At 37.2% G+C, this 19,939-nt stretch overlaps 1 protein-coding gene across 1 annotated transcript; it reads left to right on the plus strand.

The window, feature by feature from the left end:
- Positions 1-5,640: 5,640 nt before the first annotated feature.
- Positions 5,641-6,621, plus strand: LOC143643461 (olfactory receptor 2AT4). Its single transcript, XM_077112084.1, has one exon. The coding sequence runs from the start codon at positions 5,641-5,643 to the stop codon at positions 6,619-6,621; it is 981 nt and encodes a 326-aa protein (XP_076968199.1).
- Positions 6,622-19,939: the final 13,318 nt, after the last annotated feature.

A 19,939-nucleotide genomic window follows, 5' to 3' on the forward strand; every position in this document is an offset into this window, starting at 1 on the left:
CTCACTTGACAGGTGAGCTGGGCTGGGTGGGGATGGAGCACCTGCAAACAAGAAACGTCTGGGGTTGTGAAACAGGCTCAGGGAGGCCAGGGGCATGTAGAGTCATGATGAAGAGCCCTGGAAGACACACTGGATGTGTGAAAGTCTGGTCCCAGGGTCCACCTTAGCTGACACACACTCTGGGTGACCTTGGGTCAGGTAACTGGCCGGCCCGCACAGAGATGTGCGTCACTAGGAGGAGACAGAGGATCTTTTGAGTTTCTCACAAGGAGGCCTGAGTGATGACAGTGAGAGAAACAGGAACATTTAGTGAGGCAACTATCAACACTCTGAGAGTCACAGATAAGGAAATTACAGTTCAGAGAGGGAATGTGACTTGCCCAAACTGGACAGTGGTGGATACAGGATAGGAACCTAGGTTTTTCTAACTCCAAAATTAACTAACTTAGAGTCTATGCTTCGTACATGACCTGCCCCTTTTCTACAAGGACAGTTCAGAGTAGTAAAAAAAGCATGAGAGAACTAGCACTGTTTGGGAGTTGTAGTGAGGCTTGAATGACATAATAAATGTAAAGAAACATGCAATAGGGACTTAATAAATGGAAGAGCCTTCGGTCTTCCTTAGAAGCAGGGGCCATGGTCATTCATCTCCAAACCGCTCATTCTGCCACAAATGCAGGGGACACTAAGAAATGTTTATTGAGCTGGAAGACATCATCTCTTCTAAAGCCTTCATTTTAAAGATGGAAAAACTGGGGCTCGGGGTCCCAAAGTCATCCAGCAAGCAAGGGGCACAGTTTGTCCAGGAGCCAGGACTCTTGGTTCCCAGACTGGGGCTCAGTCCCTTGCAGGCTGACTACAGAACAACTGCTCTGCTCTCATTCCTTATGAGCTGAGTGACCTTAAACAAGAGTTGTCCTTCTGTGACCCTCAGTTTCCTCATTTGTGAAAGGGGCATAAACACTTCCTGGCAGGATTTTATGATAAGATGAGATGACATGTGTAAAGCAGAAGGTTAGGTTGGATATTCAGGTTATTGGTCTTTCTGCCTCACCAGCAGAATAACTGAAAACAGTTGATAATCCCAACAGAGAGGATCCTACCAAGGAAATGGTGTGCTAACAATACCTTTAGTGGCTCTAGCCACTGAAAATACCCCCGTAATATGTAATTGGAAATAAAATCACTTACTATAAACCACAAAATAAATGTTAAAAAGTCCAAAAAAATTCTGACTTTTACTGTAATCCTACATCAATGCTCCTTTAAAATATCAAATTCTAAATTCTTTCAAAAACAGTTTTTCTTGCTCTTACCTTGGGACTGCCCTAAACACACAGGCTTCATCTATTACATAGGCCTGCTCTGCCAAAACAGCAGTTTAAGGGCAGGGAAATGCTTCAGTGCCTTTAGAGTGAGCATAAAGTCTCAACTGGTTGGTCTGCCCTGGGACCCCAAGTAGGTGGAATAGCCTGGGATCACTGCTGAGTTCCCACTGGCTCAAAGTTTGAGTTAAGTCCAGCCCCACGGATGGTCCAGCTCTAGATCTGTCACTGACTTACTGTGTGACCTTGGGCAGATCACAGCCTATTTCTGAGCCTCCCTTCTGTGTCCCCATCTGTGTAATAAAACAATATAATTGCTAATGGCTTTTTCATCCCAATTTTATGATTCAACAGCAAGACAAGTTGGCAGAGCTACTTTTTGGCTCCTGTCTCTGCACTCTGGAGGACTGAGACCCTGAGGAGGATAGTGGTATGAGGCTTTATTAAATAGAAAGCAATTAGGTCCCATGACCACCCTGAAATTACTCCCGGTCTGGCAGAGCTGTAGACGCATAAATAGATGGGGAAAAACCAGTGTGATCATAGTAAGTACAAAGGGAAGCACAGGGACAGTGAGATACCAGAGAAGAAGCCCTTAGGTCACCCAAGGCCAGTGAAGGCCTCTTGGAATAGGGATATTTGAGCTGACTTTGTCGGAAATACAAGGCAAGAGAAAGGAATGCCATTCTATTATTTTAAGAAGATACAAGGCTGCAAGAAGATAGGTTTTGAATGGCAGGCTAAGGAATCATCTCTCATGAAAAATCCTTATGGACACTCATTGGGAGCCATGACACTGCATTCTAGATTTACCTCTGCATGAACTGTTGATTGACTTTGGAAAGTTTCTATTTCTGGACCTTAGATTCAGTATCTGTTTCCACAGCTGTTTAATAGAAATGGAGCCAAGGAGGAAAGAGGAGGGAGCCAACTGAACTTGATGGCTCTAAATTCTTGCCCCTTAAGCCCCAAACTCGGCCTAACTCAGTGACAGTGAATCTATGATTGAATTCTCTGAGCTACAACAACATTCAGGAAAATGTATTTTGCATCCTTTTGAGTATGAGAAAAACCTGGTGATTGGTGATGGTGGGTTGGATCTGGTTAACTGAGGGTTAATTCTTTTAAGTTGAGCTTCAGCCATTTTGCTTTCCAGCCTGGGTAGCAGGGCTGGTCTCTGGAACACTCTTCCAAGAGAGCATTCACAATCAGGTGATCTGTCCCATGTGTCTTTTAGAAAGACATTTTTACCAGCCTCTACTCCCTGACAGAGAACCAAGCCACCCTTCACACTTTGAAAGAAACTAAAGAACAAACTCTGAAATGTCTGGTTGTTGTTGGCAATATAAGCTGAAGAAATGGAAGTGGGAAAAAAGAAAATCTTTGCCCCAATCTCTCCTCACATGAAAGAAATATGAGCTTTCATAATTGATATGAGCTTCGCATTGAGCTTCCATATTCTCCAGGAACGTTACATAGAAGAAAGAGCTCTGGTCTGTAAGTCAGAGGCCTGGGTTCTGGTAGGAACTCTATGTGATCTTGGGCCAGCCCTTGCTCCTTTTGGCCTATAAAGAGAGAAGCTGGCTAGATATTTCTAGGTTTGACATTTAAAAATTTCATGGTATGGAAGATGCTTTCTCAGAGTAACTAAAACAGTTCTGGAAAAGGGGGGAGTCGGGCGGTAATCTTAGAACCACCAGAGTAAAGAAGCAGTGACATACATGTGAACACAGACTTGATCTTGTATCACTTAGTCAGAGGGGCGTCCCCAGCACAGTGGCTAAGTCAATATCTTCCCTCATTCCAGGATCTCCAGTCATAACTGTCTGGCAAAACCCTGTAGAACTTATCTCCTTGTCATAAGTTCTACAAGGTTTTGCCAGACAGTTATCCAAAGTAATTGCACCATTTTACACAGTCAGCAGCGATGTATGAGAGTACCGGTTATTCCACATCCCAACACTTTGCAGTCTCCATAATTTTAGTCATTCTGTTAAGGATGTAGTGTTATCATGTTGTGTTTCAATTTACATTTCTGTGATAACAAAGGTGTTGAGCACTTTTTAATATTTTTAATGCCATATGGATGCTATTTTTTGTGAATTGTCTATTCAATTCCTTCCCCCATTTTTCTGCTAGTTGTCTTTTTCTTATTCGTTTATGGAAGTTTTTATATATATTTTGGGAACAAGCCTTTTGATACACGTATTGAAAATATCTTCTCCTATTCTGTTTTTGCCTTCTTAGTCTCTTTATGTGATATTTTTAAAATTGAGGTAAAATTCACACATAATATAATATAACCATCTTAAGTCCAAATATAAATTCCCAGGAACCTACCACTCCACTCAACATATAGAACGCTTCCATCACTCCAGAAGGTACCCTTTCACCTGCTTCTTTTCAATCCTCACTTTCATAGGCAATCACTGTTTTGATTTTTAGATTATTTTTGCCTATTAGTGAACTTAATATCAATGAAATCATACAATATGTACTCTCTTATTTTGCCTCTGGGATTCACTTTAGCTATTTTCTTCTCATCTATTTTCCAGGTCTCTAATCCTATCTTCTGCTGCAACCAGTTTAATTAAAATAAAATGTTCATTTATTTTAAAAATATATTCCAGTTTTCTGTTGAAATTCTTTTATTTTCATTCGTCGGTGTTTTCTTCTATTTTCTTAACATATAAATCTTAGTTATACTGAAGTTATTGTTTGCTAATTCCAATATCAGGCTTATCTATATGTCTGCTTTTACTGCATGTTTTCACAATTGATTGTTGATCTTATTTTCTTATCTTTTTGCACATCTAATACTTTTTATTGCTGGATAAATTTTATTTATAATAGATTCATAAAGACTCTAGAGGATATCTTTCACTAGACAGACTTCTCCTTTTCCTCTGTAAGGCAGATAGGGTGAAGAGTTAATCATCTAGAGCTAATTAAGACCTGAACTTCAGTGTTAGTAAGCTTTAGACTAACTTTGGTTTGTCACTGTCATTATGGTATGACCCTACTTGGCTTTGAATTAATAGCCTTATTGGCCTCCATCTCTTCAGCTCTAAAAGTTTTGGGAGATTTTATTCTAACCTTTGGAAGTTTTGAGTTTAGGTCTTTAGACACCCCTCCTCATCCCCACCTAAACAGTTTCAAAATTTGGAGAAAAAAATTTTAGGAAAAGATCAGCGTGTGTTTGAGACAATCCCTCTCCCTTTTAAGCATCACAGTATCACAGGAGATTACACTCTGTCTTTTAGACATTCTCAGCCTAGTTCCCAGCCGCCTTTGCATAGCCCCAGAATTCAGAAGATAATCTGTGGGGGAAACTTGCTACATATTTAGGGCTTCTCAAGTTTCCTATCTGTTTTGCAACTCTTTTTTGACCGCCAAAAACCTTGCTGTTTCCCTTTCTGTCATTCATGTCCATTTGCTGGGCAAAGTCCAAGCCACACAGTGGTCATAAAAATCAGCAAACACTCCAGAGAAGAAAAGAGCCTGATGACTGTCGGTTCATTATGGAGCACCCTGCCCCACCCCGTGCCTCCACCTCAGGTGTTCCAATTCATCGTATCCTTACTGCTCCCAAGTTTCCTCCATTTCTTTAAAATTGTGATTTGTGCAATTTATAATGGTTTTTCTAGTTGTTGAAGTGGAAGTGTTGGGCCACCATGATCTATTACATCCTATGCATGAGTATAAGCCCAGATACATAGTTTAAATGGCGTTGGAAAGAACCACTGCTTCAAGCAAACAAGAGAGAAAAAAACAAGTATGTGAGCAGTAGTAAATTGCAGAGACACTTAGAGAAAGAAGCCCTTTCAAAGGAACATGTTGGGGTTTTGAATGAATGCAAAAGTACAGGTAAGAGCTTAAGGACTTTATTTAAGAGAACTGAGATTCCAAAAACCAGAGAGCATGGGACCTATGATGAGAACAGAAGTATTTAAAAATCAACTGTTTAAACTTTTTTCCCCGGTAAAATTTAAACTCTAAAAAGGTAAGAAATTTGCCTGCCTTCTTCACTTTCATCACTATATTCCTTGAAGGCAGCATGATATTTTCTATTTCATAGAAGGCCAATTAATATTTGGCAAAGAAGAAAGTTGGGAATTTGAGGTTCGTTAATTAGAAGTTAATACCACAGCCTGCTATCAGTCCTCTAAAGTTGGTTGTAAATAATCGTGCTTATATTAGCAATAAATATTACAGAATTCCCATTCCAGAATCCTTTATTTCTATGGTTTCCAGATGTTCCTACTGCTCTGATGTGCCAGCTGTCTGGCTCCCAGAATGTCAGCTCTGTCTCACCATGGAGGCGAAAACCTGTAATGGATCAGAGGACTCTCCACCAGTCTTCTATCTAGTGGGCATTCCCTCTCTTCCAGAGTCCCTCTTCCTCCCTGTGTTTTTTATTTTCCTATTCTTCTATCTTCTCATCCTTATGGGCAATGCTCTGATCCTGGTGGCTGTGGTGGCAGAGCCCAGCCTTCACAAGCCCATGTACTTTTTCCTGATCAATCTCTCCACCCTGGACATCCTTTTCACCACAACCACTGTTCCAAAGATGCTGTCCCTATTCCTACTCAGGGACCACTTCCTCAGCTTTTCTTCCTGCTTATTGCAGATGTACCTCTTTCAAAGCTTCACATGCTCAGAAGCCTTCATTCTGGTGGTCATGGCCTATGACCGTTATGTGGCCATCTGCCACCCACTTCACTACTCTGTCCACATGACTCCACAAACCAATGCTGCATTAGCAGCTGGTGCCTGGCTCACTGCCCTTCTTCTGCCCATTCCAGCAGTAGTGAAGACCTCCCAGATGTCATATGACAGAACTGCTAACATCTACCACTGTTTCTGTGATCACCTAGCTCTAGTCCAAGCCTCCTGTTCTGACACCACCCCCCAGACCCTTATGGGCTTCTCCATTGCCATGGTGGTATCCTTCCTGCCCCTTTTCCTTGTGCTTCTTTCCTATGCCCACATCCTGGCCTCAGTATTTCGTATCAGCTCCCTTGATGGCCGCTCAAAAGCCTTCTCCACCTGCAGCTCTCACCTCTTGGTGGTTGGCACTTACTACTCATCCATTGCTATAGCCTATGTGGCCTACCAGGCTGACCTACCACTTGATTTTCATATCATGGGCAACGTAGCATATGCCATACTCACACCTATCCTCAATCCCCTTATTTACACCCTGAGAAATAAGGACGTCAAAGCAGCCATCACCAAAATTTTATGTTTCAAGACCCAGGATGGGATTGGAGCCTTGACCTTTAAATGCAGCTAATTCTGCTGCCAGGATACCAATTACTATATCTAGCAGAGAGCAAAACCTGATAAATGCTGTTGAATGAATCAATAAATGAATATAGAAGAATAAAAGTTCAGCTAAGCAAATGGCTCAAACAGTAATTCATATACTTCCCTCTTGATGCAATGAAATAATGTTGATCTTTATAGGAAATACTAAATAATTTGAAAATTGTTACTAAAATCAAACAAGTGCAATGGTGGCTCAGTGGCAGAATTCTCGCTGCCATGCCAGAGACCTGGGTTCAATTCCTGGAGACTGCCCATGTAATAAATAAGTAAATAAATAAATAATCAAACAAAATTCTGCATGGACAATTAAAAAAAAAAACTTAAGCAAAGTGAAAAGAAATGAAATTAAAAACTTGTAACACAGGGACAGGGTAAACATCCCTAACATGTAAAGCACTCCTAAAAATCTGGAAGACGAATAGCTCAGCATAAAAGGGCAAATACGTATATAGACAGATCTGGGTTTTGGCATTATAGCTTTTCCTTGTTTAGGATTTCATGCAAATGTAACATCTAGCTTCTGTCATTCACCATAATGTTTTAGCATTCATCCATGTAATTGCATGTATGAGTAATTTGTTCCTTTTTTAATTACAATTCTATTGTGGTAAAATATGCATAGCATAAAAAATCATTTTAACCATTTTAAGTGTACAATTCCGTGACGTTAAGTACATTGTCAATGTCGTGTAACCTTAGCAACTATCTATTTCCTCAGAACATTTTTATAATCCCAAACAGAAATTCATATTCATTAAGCAATAATCCCCATTTCCCCTCCCCAGCCCCTGGTAATCACTATTCTGCTTTCTGTCTCTATGAATTTGCTTATTCTAAGTATTTCACAAAAGAGAAATCATACAATATTTGACCTTTTGTGTCTGGCTTATTTCATTCAACATTACATCTTCAAGGTTCATCCATGTTGATGACTGAATAATATTCCGTGGTGTGGATATACCACATTTGTTCATCCATTCATGTGTTGATGGACACTTGGGTTGCATCCATCTTCTGGCTATTGTGAATAATATTGCTATGAAAATTGGTCAACAACTACCCGTTTCAGTCCCTGCTTTTAATTAGTCTGCATATATACCTAGAAGTAGAATTGCTGGGTTATATGTAATTCTATGTTTACCTCTCTGAGGAATCCCCAAACTGTTTTCCATACAGCTGCACCATTTTAAATTCCCACCAACAATATATGAGGGTTCCTAGATCTCCACATCTTTGCCAATACTTATTTTCTTTATTATCATTATTATTATAGCCATCCGGGTTGGTGTGAAGTGATACACTTTTTATTCCTTTATTTTTTTCCTCTTATTTTACTGACTAGAATCTCCAGTACAATTTGAATACGTGTGAAAATGAATTTTCTTGTCCCATTCCTGAACTCAAGTAAAAATCATTCCATATTTCACCATTAAGTATGACATTAGCTCTAGGATTTTTTTTTTTTTGCATGGGCAGGCACTGGAAAATGAACCCAGGTCTCTGGCATAGCAGGTGAGAATTCTGCCACTGAACTATTGTCACAACGCCCTCTAGGATTTTTATAGCTAGCTTTATCAGATAAACAAAATGCTCTTCTGATCTTGGTAGGCTGAGAGCTTTCATCAGGAATAATTGATTTGCTAATATTTTATTTAGGAGTTTTGATCTTTGATTATGAGGGATATTATCTTCATTTCCTTTCTTGTGATGTGGTGTTGTTTTTAAGGTTTAGTATAATGGTTATCCTGGCCTTAAAGAATGAATTGGGAATGATTCTCTCTTTTTCTATTTTCTAAGAGAGTTTGTGTAAAATTTATATTATTTCAATCTTAGATATTTGATAGAATACACCAGTGAGCCCATGAAGTCCTTATGTTTTTATTTTGGGAATCAATTTTCTAAAAATACAAAACTAATCATATATTTCTTCTACTGTCAGTTGCTTTTTAAAGAATTTTGCACTTTTTTTGCCATTTCATCTAAATTCTCAACATTAATGGCATAAAGTTATTCACATTATCTTTTTTTAGCATCTGTATTACCTTTCTTAGATGTCTTGACATTTTCACTTGGAATATTGGTAATCTGAGATGTCTCTCTTTGTTCTTGATCTGTCTTACTGGAAGCTTATTAATTTCATTAATTTTTCAAAGATTCAAAAAGTTGTTTGCTTTGCTCATTTTTTTCTATTTTATGTTTGCTTTCCATTTCATTTTTGCTCTTATCTTTATGTTTTCCTGCCCTTTAATTTCCTTAGGTTCAACTCATTGATCTTTTTCTAACTTCTTGTAATAAAAGTCTAGATTGTCAGTCATGAACTTTTACTTTTGTTGTCTATAAATTTTCTTCTAAGAGATGGTTCAGATGCATCTCACAAGTTTTACTGTGTCATATTTCTATCATAATTTTTTCAAAATATTTTCCATATCCCCATGGTGATTTTTCACCAATCTGTGGATTATATGTTTTGTTTAATTTCCAAACATATAGATTTTCTGTTAAATATCTGCTTTTTAATTTCTAGCTCATTTTCACTGAACTATATAATGAAAGAATATACTTTAAGTATAATGAAAGAATATACTTTTCATGATTTTAATTATTTGAAATTTGCTTCAAGATCCAGCATATAGTTTATTTTGGTAAATAGTTCATGTGCTTTTGGAGGAAATAAGTGGATCTGCAGTATTGGAGACTTTGTGTTCTATATGTATCAATTAAGTCAGGTGTATAAATTGTGTTGTTCACATCCTCTAGATATTGTCTGACTTTTTGTCTGATCATTCTATCTTTACCGAATGAGGTGTATTAAAATCCTAACTGTGACTGTGGATTTGTTTTATTTCTCCTTTTAGCTTTGTGAAATATTTATTATCTATTTTGAAGCTGTGTCATTAGGTACATGCAAATTTAGGATTATTTTTTCTTTTGTTGAATTAACTTTTTATCATTATGTTCCTGTCTCTACTACTTGCCTTAATTGTATTTTATCTTTTATTATTTCAGTTATTTCTTTTTATTATTTTCATGGTGTCTTTCCATTTTAATTTCTAATATTTTTTATCCTTATGTGTGAAGTGTTTCTTAATAAACAGCATATCACTGTACATTTTTAAAAATCCACTTTGACAATGTTTTTCTTCTACTTGCAGTGCTTATTTTATTAATCAATTTCTTTTATTCCTATTCCATTACTTTTTTCATTACCATAGGGATTTAAAAATGTATCCTTGAACTTATTACAACAAAAATTAGTATTTTAACCATTTCCCAAATAATAAAAGGTCCTTATAGTGATTTAATTCTTTTTATATCTTTTGTGCTATCATATAGCACATTATCATATGTGCAATCATCATATTTTTTTACATTCCTTTTACATCCTGCAAGATATTATTGTGATTGTTATTTTAAATAGTTGCTATTAATATATTTACATTTTCTGTAGGCTCATAATTCCTTTCTGTAGATTCAGGTTTCCATCTGATATTGTTTTCCTTCATACTAAGAAAAACCTTTGAGTTCTTTTCTTGTTGTGCTGGCCTGCTGTTGACAAATTTCCTCAGCTTTTGTTTGCTTAAACAAGTCATTATTTTACCTCTTCTTATCTCTAGACGTAGTTTTTAAAAATCACCTTTATTGAAGCATAATATTCAAACAATAAAATGCACCTATTTTAAATACATAATTTGATGAGTTTTAACAAATGTGTATACAATGGAATCACCATCACAATAAAAAAAAATAGAAGGATCTTCATCGACCAAAAAGTTCCTGTGTGCTCATTTCTCAGTCAATTCCCCCTCCCCTACCTCTGGCCCCAGGCAATCCCTGTTATGATTTCTGTTTCCATGGGTTAGATTTGTCTTTTAAAGAGCTTTATATAAATGGAATCAAACAGTATGTATTCTTTTGTGCCTAGCTTCTGCTCAGCATATTTTTGAAAATCATCCATGTTATTACATGTATCAATAGTTTACTCCATTTGTGTGGCTATACATACACATTCATTAGATGATGGGTATTTGGGTCGTGACCAGTTTTTCTATTAGGAAAAAAAGACCTCCGATAACTTTTTTGTACAAATGTGTGGAGATATGCTCTTATTTTTTTTTGGGGGGGTAACTATCTAGGATGTAATTTCTGGGTCATATGGTAAATGTCCATTGAATTTGATAACTAACTCTACAAATGTTTTCCAGAGTAGTTGTGTCATGTCACGTTCCCACCAGCAATGTATTATCATTCCAGTCGCTCTACATCCTAATTTTCGCTTGGTATTATCAGGGCTTTTATTTTTTATTTCAGCCATTCCAATTAGTGTGTAGTAATATCTCTGCAATTTTATTTTTCAGTTCCATGATAAATAATGATGATGAGTATTTCTTCATGTGCCCATTAGCTATTCATATATCTTCTTATTACATTATCTGTTAAAATTCTTTGCCCGTTAAAAATTGGATTGGTTATTTTTTACTAGTGAGTTTTAGGGGTTCTTTATATATTCTAAATACAAGTCTTAGAAATAAGTTTAGCTTACCTTTCATTTGCTAATAATGCCATTGAAACAGCAGGAATTAAAAAATTTCTTTTATTAGAGAAGATATAGGTTTACAGAAAAATCATGCAGAAAATACAGAATTCCCATACACTCCCCTTATTATTAACACCTTGCATTAGTGTGATACTTTTGTAACAATGGATAAAAGAATATTATTATAATTGTACTTAATTATAGACCATAATTTACATTAGTATTCACTGTTTGTGTTGTACAGCCTTATTTTTTAAAAATTTTATTCTAGTAACATATATACAATCTGAATTTCCCCTTTTAACCATATTCAAAGATGTAATTCAGTGCTGCTAATTATGTTCACAATGGCATGCTACCAGCACCAACATCCATTACCAAAACTTTTCCATCACCCTAAACTTGGTACGCTTTAGTATTAACTCCGCATTCCGTACCCCAACCCCAACCCCTGGCAACCTGTGTTCTAGTTTCTGACCTTATGTATTAATTATTCAGTGATCATACAATATTTGTCCTTTTGTGCCTGGCTTATTTCATACAACTTGATTTCTTTAAGGATCATCCATATTGCAACATGTTTCAGAACTTAATATTCCATTGTATGTATATACCAAGTTTGGTGTAGTTTGATTATCCATTCTTCTTGGATAAGCAATTTGAGTTGCTTCCATCTTTTGGCAATGGTGAAATATGAACATTGGTGTGCAGATATTTGTTCAAGTCTCTGCTTTCAATTATTTCAGGTATATACCTAGAATGGTATTGCCTGGTCATATGGTATTTCTATGCAGTATATTGATAAGCAGGACAATTTAAAAAGAAGATATAATAATTATAAATATATATATATATATACTTAATAAGAGGAGTACAAAATATATGAAGCAAAAATTGACAAAACTGAGGGGAGAAATAGGCAGTTCTACATTATTAACAAGAGACTTCAATATGATGCTTTTGAAAAAAGTGTAGAACATATAGACAGAAGATCAATAAGAAAATAAAGGACTTGAACAATACTATAAAACAACTAGACTTAACAGACAGAACATTTGTATATCAATGCATTAGAAAACCTAGATGAGATGGACAAATTCCTAGAAACATACTAACTACTAAACTGAGTCAAGAAGAAATACAAAATCTTAACCTAACTATTACAAGTGCAAAGATTGAGACAGTAATTAGAAACCTCCCAACAAGGAAAAGTCCAAGACTTCTTTGGTGAATTCTACCAAACTTTCAAAGAAGAATTAATACCAGCCTTCTCAAACTCTTCTAAAAAACAGAAGAGGAAAGAATTTTCTAACTCAATTCTATGAGTTCAGCATTACCCTGATATCAAAGCCAGACAAAAACACCAAAAGAAGAAAAAACTATGGACCAATATTCTTTATGGACAGAGATGCAAAAATCATCAACTAATAATAAAAGACTGAATCCAGAGTATATAGAAAGAAGTATATATGATGCCCAAGTGGAATTTATCCCAGGAATTCAAGGGCGTTTTAACAATCAAAAATCAATCAATGAATATATCATATTAACAGAATGAAGGAAAAATGATGATCTCAGTTGATACAGAAAAAGCTTTTGACCAAATCCAACACTCTTTCATAATTAAAACACCAGAAAACTAGGAATATAGAGAGGAAATTTCTCAACATGATAAAGGACATTAATGGAAAACCCGTCACTTATCGTCATACTCAATGATGAAAGACTGAAAGTTCTCCCCTTAAGATCAGGAACAAGATGAGGGCTGCTTTCACTATGGCTATTCATCATTTTACTGGAATTTTTAGCAGCACAATTAGGCAAGAAAAAAGGCATCAAAATTGGACAGGAAGAAGATACTATCTCTATTTACAGTTGACTGCATCCTATAAATAGAAGATAGTAAATAACCCATAAAAACCTATTAAAACTAACTACAAAATTCACCAAAGTAGCAGGGTGTAAGATCAAAACACAAAATAAGTTGTTTTCTATACACTAGCAATGAACAATCTAAAGAGGAAATTAAGAAAACGACTCCTTTTACAACAGCATCAGAAAGAATAAAATACTTAGGAATAAATTTAACCAAAGAGGTGCAGACTTGTATACTGCAAACTACTAAACACTGCTGAAAGAAATCAAAGGAGACCTAAATAAACAAAAAGACACTCCATGTTCATGGATTGGAAGACTTAATATTGTTAAGATGACAATACTCTCCACATTAACCTATGGATTCAATGCAATCACAATCAAAATTCCAATGGCTGTTTTTTGCAGAAATGGGAAAATCTGATCCTAAAATTTATATGAATTTGCAAGGGGCACTGGATAGCTAAAACAATATTGAAAAACATGGAAGAACCTTGAAAACATTATTCCCAGTGAAATAAACAAGATATTGTATGATGTCACTTATGAGATGTGTAGAAAAAGCAAATCCACACAGACAGAAAGCAGATTAGATGTTACCAGAGGATGGGAGAAGGAGAAAAGGTGGAGTGTGTGTGTGTGAATAAAATTAATTAAAATTTTAAAAAGACAACAAAATTAAGAAAATGAAAAGGCAAAGACAGAATAGGAGAAAATATTTTTAAGACATGTAATTGTCAAAAAATATCGACAGATATATAAAGAATTCTTAAAACTCAATAATGAATAATCAAACCACCCAATAGAAAAAGGGACAAAATATTTGAACAGACATTTTAGTGAAAAAGATATATGAATGGCAAATAAGTGCATGAAAGTTGTTCAACGTCATTAGTCATCAGGAAAATACAAGTTTAAACCACATTGAGATAACACTGTACTCAGACTAAAATTTATATTAGGTATATGTACAGTAAAGGGTGAACTTAGCAGGCCTGTGCTGTCTAAACTGGGCACAACCAAAGGTGTCTAGGACTTGCCCTTCACTGGTTCCTAGGAGATAACCTCAAAGTCCCTGGAATATCCTGCCTGATAAGTATCTTTGAATAATTGAGACCTTGGGCCATGCCAGGTAGTTTATGATAATAATGTGATTTATGCTCAACAGATGTTTCTGTTCACCTGGGACGCTGGGCCCTGGGCCATGGGGTGTCAAGTGTATTCTCTGGAGGAGCTGGAGACTGAATAGCTAAGGTCAGTTATGTGGGTACCTTAAGACTACATGACTGTCCCCCAGTAAGAATCCTGGGTATCAAGGCTTAAGCAAATGTCCCTGGTTGGCAACTCTCCACACATGTAGTTACACATAATTACTGGGAAAATTAAGCACTGTCTGTGGGACTTGACTGGGAGAGGACAACTGGAAGCTTGTGCCTTTTTTTCTGACTCTGTTTTATGACCTTTTCCTTTGATGATTTTAATTTGAATCCTTTTGCTGTAATAAACCTGTAATTGTGAGTAAACAGCTCTTCTAAGTTCTCTGAGTTCTAGCAAATCATCAAACCTGAAGGTATTGTTGGGGACCACCCCCACCCAAAATAAGCTAACATTAAAAAGAATGACAGTGATAACTGTTGATGAGGATGGAAAGCAACTAGAACTCTCATACATTGCTGGTATAATGTAAAATAATACAACCACTATGAAAAATTCATAGACAGTTTTTTAAAATGTTCAATAAATAGCTACCATAAAACCCAGCCATTCCAATCCTGGTATTGCCACATTCCCAAGGAAAATGAAAATATGTCCACACAAGGACTTATACACAAATGGTTCATAGCAGCTTTATTCAAAATAGCCAGCACTCAAAATAACCCAAGTACCAAGCAATCGGTAAATGGATAAACAAAATGTAATTTGTCTATTATATCTTTATAACTCAGCAATAAAATGAATATATTACTAATATGTGGAAAACATGGTTGAATCTCAAAATCATTATGCTGAATGAAAGAAGCCAGACATAAGAGAGCACACTGTACGATTCCATTTGTGTAAAATTTTAGAAAGTGAAAAATATCTATAGTGACAAAAAGTAAATCAGTAATTGCCCAATACCAGGATTGGAGGAAAAGATGGGATGCAAAGGAGCACAGGGAAACTTTTGAGACAGTAAAAATGTTCTATATTTTCTTTGTGGGGTTGGTTTCATTGGTGTTTCTATTTATATGTATACATTGAATTGTTCATCAGTTTATTGTATATAAATTACACCTCAATAAAGTTCATTTTTATAAACTCACCCTAGTTAATCAGGGACAACTTGCTTCCCTAAACACACTTCTGAAAGTCACCCAATCAGCAAGTCTCACTTGAATAGCCCCACATCCTCAGGAAAATGTTAACCAATCCCTAAACTCTTCTGCTCTGAAAATCCACCAATTTCTACACTCCATGCTTCTTAAAGAGAGATTGTGACTCACCAATACATTCTTTCTGGCTTAGCAAGCAATACTATTCAGCTTCTTGTTTCAGATATTGAGTGGTACTGTTTTCCTTTGACAGACTGAATAAGTAAATAAATGAATGTCACTGTGAGTAATATATTCATTCAAGTCAACAGATCAATGGGTTCAACATTCTACCAGCACTGGGGACCAAAGATAAATTTGCCTTAGTTACTATCCTTAAGGAACCCCATGTCTGATGGGAAAGACAGTCATTCTACACGTAAGAAGTGCTGTAGTATAGTGAAGCACAGGGATTGGGTACTCAAAGGGGAGAGATCAGGTGTATCTGGGGTAGTCCAGGACAGCTACATGGAGTAGGTACTTAAATTGATACTTCAGGCATAAGGAAGTAGGTGTTCATGAGGTTAACCACAGGGAAATAGAAGAAGACACCACATACAAAAAAGGCTCAGAGTCACGAGACAGGAATGCATTTGGGGTTAGATGTAGGACTGCCTGGCAAAGTGGTAGAAAAGAGGAGAGAATGAAATTATCCTCACAAAGGATAGGCTAAGCCTACTTAGAATTAGGCCTAAGAGTCACCCCCAGAGAACCTCTTTTGTTGCTCAGATGTGGCCTATCTCTCAGCCAATACAGCAAGCAAACTCACTGCCCTCCTCCTCTCTACATGGGACATGACTCCCAGGGGTGTAAACCACCTGGCAACGTGGGACAGAAATCCTAGAATGAGCTGGGACTCAGCATCAAGGGATTGAGAAAATCTTCTCTACTGAAAGAGGGAAGAGAGAAATGAGACAAAATAGCATCAGTAGCTGAGAGATTTCAAACAGAGTCAAGAGGTTATCCTGGAGGTTATTCTTATGCAGTATATAGATATCCCCTTTTCAGTTTAAGGTATATTAGAGAGGCTAGAGAGAAGTCCCTGCAACTGTAGAGCTGTGTTCCAGTAGCCATGTTTCTTTAAGATGATTGTATAATGATATAGCTTTCTCAAACTGACTGTGTGATTGTGAAAACCTTGTTCTTATGCTCCTTTTATCTACAGTATGGACAGATGAGTAAAAAATATGGATTAAAATTAATCAATAATAGGGGGAACAAATATTAAAATAAATTGGCCAGAGGGAAATACTAGTGGTCAATTAGAGGGTGGGGTAAGGATATGGTACGTATGAGTTTTTTTCTTTTTCTTTTTCTGGAGTGATGCAAATGTTCTAAGAAATGATCATGGTGATGAATACACAACTATGTGATGATATTGTAAGCCACTGATTGTATGCCATGCATGGAATGTTTGTATGTTAAGAATGCTTCTGTGTATGTTGTTTATCAATACAAATATTTTTTAAAAAGAGGAGAGAGGAAGTCTGAAGTGCATAGGCTGGATCCAGAGCACAATGGACCTCTCATGCCTGTCAAAGAGCTTAAGTTATTATTAACTCTTTATTTTTACACACATACAACTTACACATGCTGTATAAGATATGGTAGAAAGAGTAGGGGCTTGCAGTCAACACACCAGGTTTCAATTCCAGTTCTTTTCTTCATTGCTGAGTAATCCTCCATAAGTTACTCAATATTCTGAGCTTCCATTCCCTAAAAGGTAAAACTGAGAAAGCAATGCTACCACCCGTTATTTTAATGTTTAAAATGAGATCATGTCCACTCCTGGGTATATATCCAAGAGAAATGAATACATATGTCCACACAAAAAATTGTACACCAATATTCATAGCAGCACTATGCATAATAGCCAAGAAGTGAAAACTGAAATATCCACCTGATGATGAATGGGTAAACAAATTGTGATATATTAAAAAATGTGTTATTCATGACTCCCAGGGATGAGTCTGGCCCTGACACTGTAAGATCAACAATGCCATCCTGACCAAAAGGGGGGAAAGAAGTGTAACAAGTAAGATATCAAAGGCTAAGAGAGTTCAAATAGAGTGGAGAGACTACTCTGGAGGTTGCTCTTATGCAAGCTTCAGTTAGATATTGCTACCTATCATAACTTGCTGACCCCCAGCCAAAACCATTCTAGCCAATGCTAAAGAACACCAAGGGCAATATATAAGATTCTACAAAAGTTCCACACATGAGGATAACTTTCCAGGACCTACAACCTCCAGATGGGTCCCTGGACCAGATAAGTCCTGAGACCTAGAGAGGACATCCTTTCCAGAACATGAGCTAGTTCCATCTCTCAATCCCTTATTATTGAAAGCCCTTCCAACATGAAAAAGTTAGAATGGCCATAGCCCAAATACCCTAAAAGAGTGGGAGAGAGATCAAAGGTGATGATGGAGTTATACACAGAAGGTAGGGTTTAACAAACGAGTATGGTTGCTGAATCATTATACTGATATTTCTTTTAGTCTCGAGTTATCTTAGAGAAGCTAGAAATAAAAACCTAAAATTGTGGAATTAAAACCTATATCAAACCTTGAAATCTGTTCTACTGCTAAATGCTGTGCTATGTGTTGAAATTTATTGCTTTTTCTTGTATATATGTTATTTTTCACAAAAAAAGAAACAAGTGATCATAAAATATATACATATATTCCTTCTAACCTCCAATGTTCTGTTAGAAGGAAAAATCTGAGATGATGGTATGATAGTCCATGACAAACTCTGAGATCTGTCCTGTAGCTACTTGAAGAGTGCTTTGAAAAATATTGCTTTTTTCTTTTTTCGCTTTGTATATATGTTGTATTATACAATAAAAAAAGTTAAGAAAAGAAAGAAACTGGGGGTGTGCAAGGTAGTTCAGTGGTAGAATTCTCACCTGCTATGTGGGAGACCCAGGTTTGATTCCCAGTCCCTGGACTTCCCCAAAAAACAAACAAACAAAAATTTAATAAATGGTGCTGCAATAATGGGATACTCACATGGAAAAATTATGAAATGTGACCTTGCCATACAGCATACAAAAAAAAAATGTATTATTCAGAAATAAAAAGGAATGAAGTGGGCGGGCCATGGTGGCTCAACAGGCAGAGTTTTCGCCTGCCATGCCGGAGACCCAGGTTCGATTCTGGTGCCTGCCCATGTGAAAACAAAGGAACAAAGTACTGATGCATGGTACAACATGGATGAACCTTGAAAACATTATACCAAGTGAAGTAAAGAAGTCACAAAAGACCACATATTATACGACTGCATTTATATGAATTGTTCACTATAGGCAGGTCTACAAAGACAGGAAGTTGATGAGTGATCACGCAGGACAGGGGAGTGTTGGGCAGAAAGGTGAATGACTGCTAATGGGCACGTGATTTCTTCTGGGGGTGATGAAATTCTTCTAAAAGTGACTGTGGTGATGGTTGCACAACCCTGAGACTCTACTAAAAAACATCAAATTGAGTATCTGAAATGGGTGAATTGTATGGTAAGTGAATTATAGTTCAATGTGAATATCTCAGCATGCTGTTTTAAAAAACAAGATCATGAATGTAAAGGTCTAGTCTAGGAACTGGTTCCTAGTGAATGATTGGTACAAGACAGTTACTATAGAAGTGAGGGTGGTTTCTGTTATGATGAAAATGTACTTCATATAGCGCAACACTGAAGTCCTGTTTTTAGATGATGAAAACAGCTCTTGTGATTGTCTTTGCACTTGTACTTTTCCTGAAAGTGGACAGGGTGCCTCTGAGGTCTACCCATTCTCCCAGAGGGACCCAGCGAGCAGGGCACAGATGGGCCTGCCCCATACACATATACTTCCTCCTGCACACCCCTCCCAAATTTCCAGTTGTCCTAATTGGTCTCCAGAGGGGAAACAGATCTTACTGAAGAGTCCTAATTAATCCCTAGGAATCCAGGTCCCCACATTCTGTTCTCATCCCACCCCGGTTATTTGTTCTAGACAAGAAAAGAACTCTATAGACTCCCTGAGGAAAGAGAGGCCTTGGGAGAGGGCCACATATGTGGTCTGTGCTGACTGTAATAATGAGGCTCCAGGAGACCCTGTTTCAGCAAGATAGGCCCAAGGCTTGTAAACTTAATGCTACATAGCCCCCTGTGGGAGAGTTCTGGTTGACACATAGACCCACCTTTGCTTGGCATTTTTATAGGCTTCTCCAAGGGCAGGGAGTGTAACTTTGGCATCTCTGTTTATGTAGCACTTTAAGTCCCATGGTTCTAGAGTCATGGACAATGTCATTGCTTTCGCAGAGTCCTACACTCACAAAGGCCACCTCACACACTTCTGTCCACCCTTCAAGGCCCAGGGAAAACACTCCTCTGTGAAGACCTAACCAAGTACTAAACAGGCCACCTCGCCCTCCCTAAAACACCCAGAGTTTGGTGCCTCTCACAGAGCTCTTAGCACAGCAGGCTGTGGAGCAGAACTGGTCGTGAATGTAATCGTTCTTCCTGGCCACATTCCAGATCCATAA

Source organism: Tamandua tetradactyla, chromosome 8, assembly GCF_023851605.1.
Source record: "Tamandua tetradactyla isolate mTamTet1 chromosome 8, mTamTet1.pri, whole genome shotgun sequence".
NCBI classification, from domain to species: Eukaryota; Metazoa; Chordata; class Mammalia; order Pilosa; family Myrmecophagidae; genus Tamandua; species Tamandua tetradactyla.

Excerpts from the sequence above, each read along its gene's own strand:
- LOC143643461 (XM_077112084.1), top strand. The coding sequence starts at position 5,641 with ATGGAGGCGAAAACCTGTAATGGATCAGAGGACTCTCCACCAGTCTTC.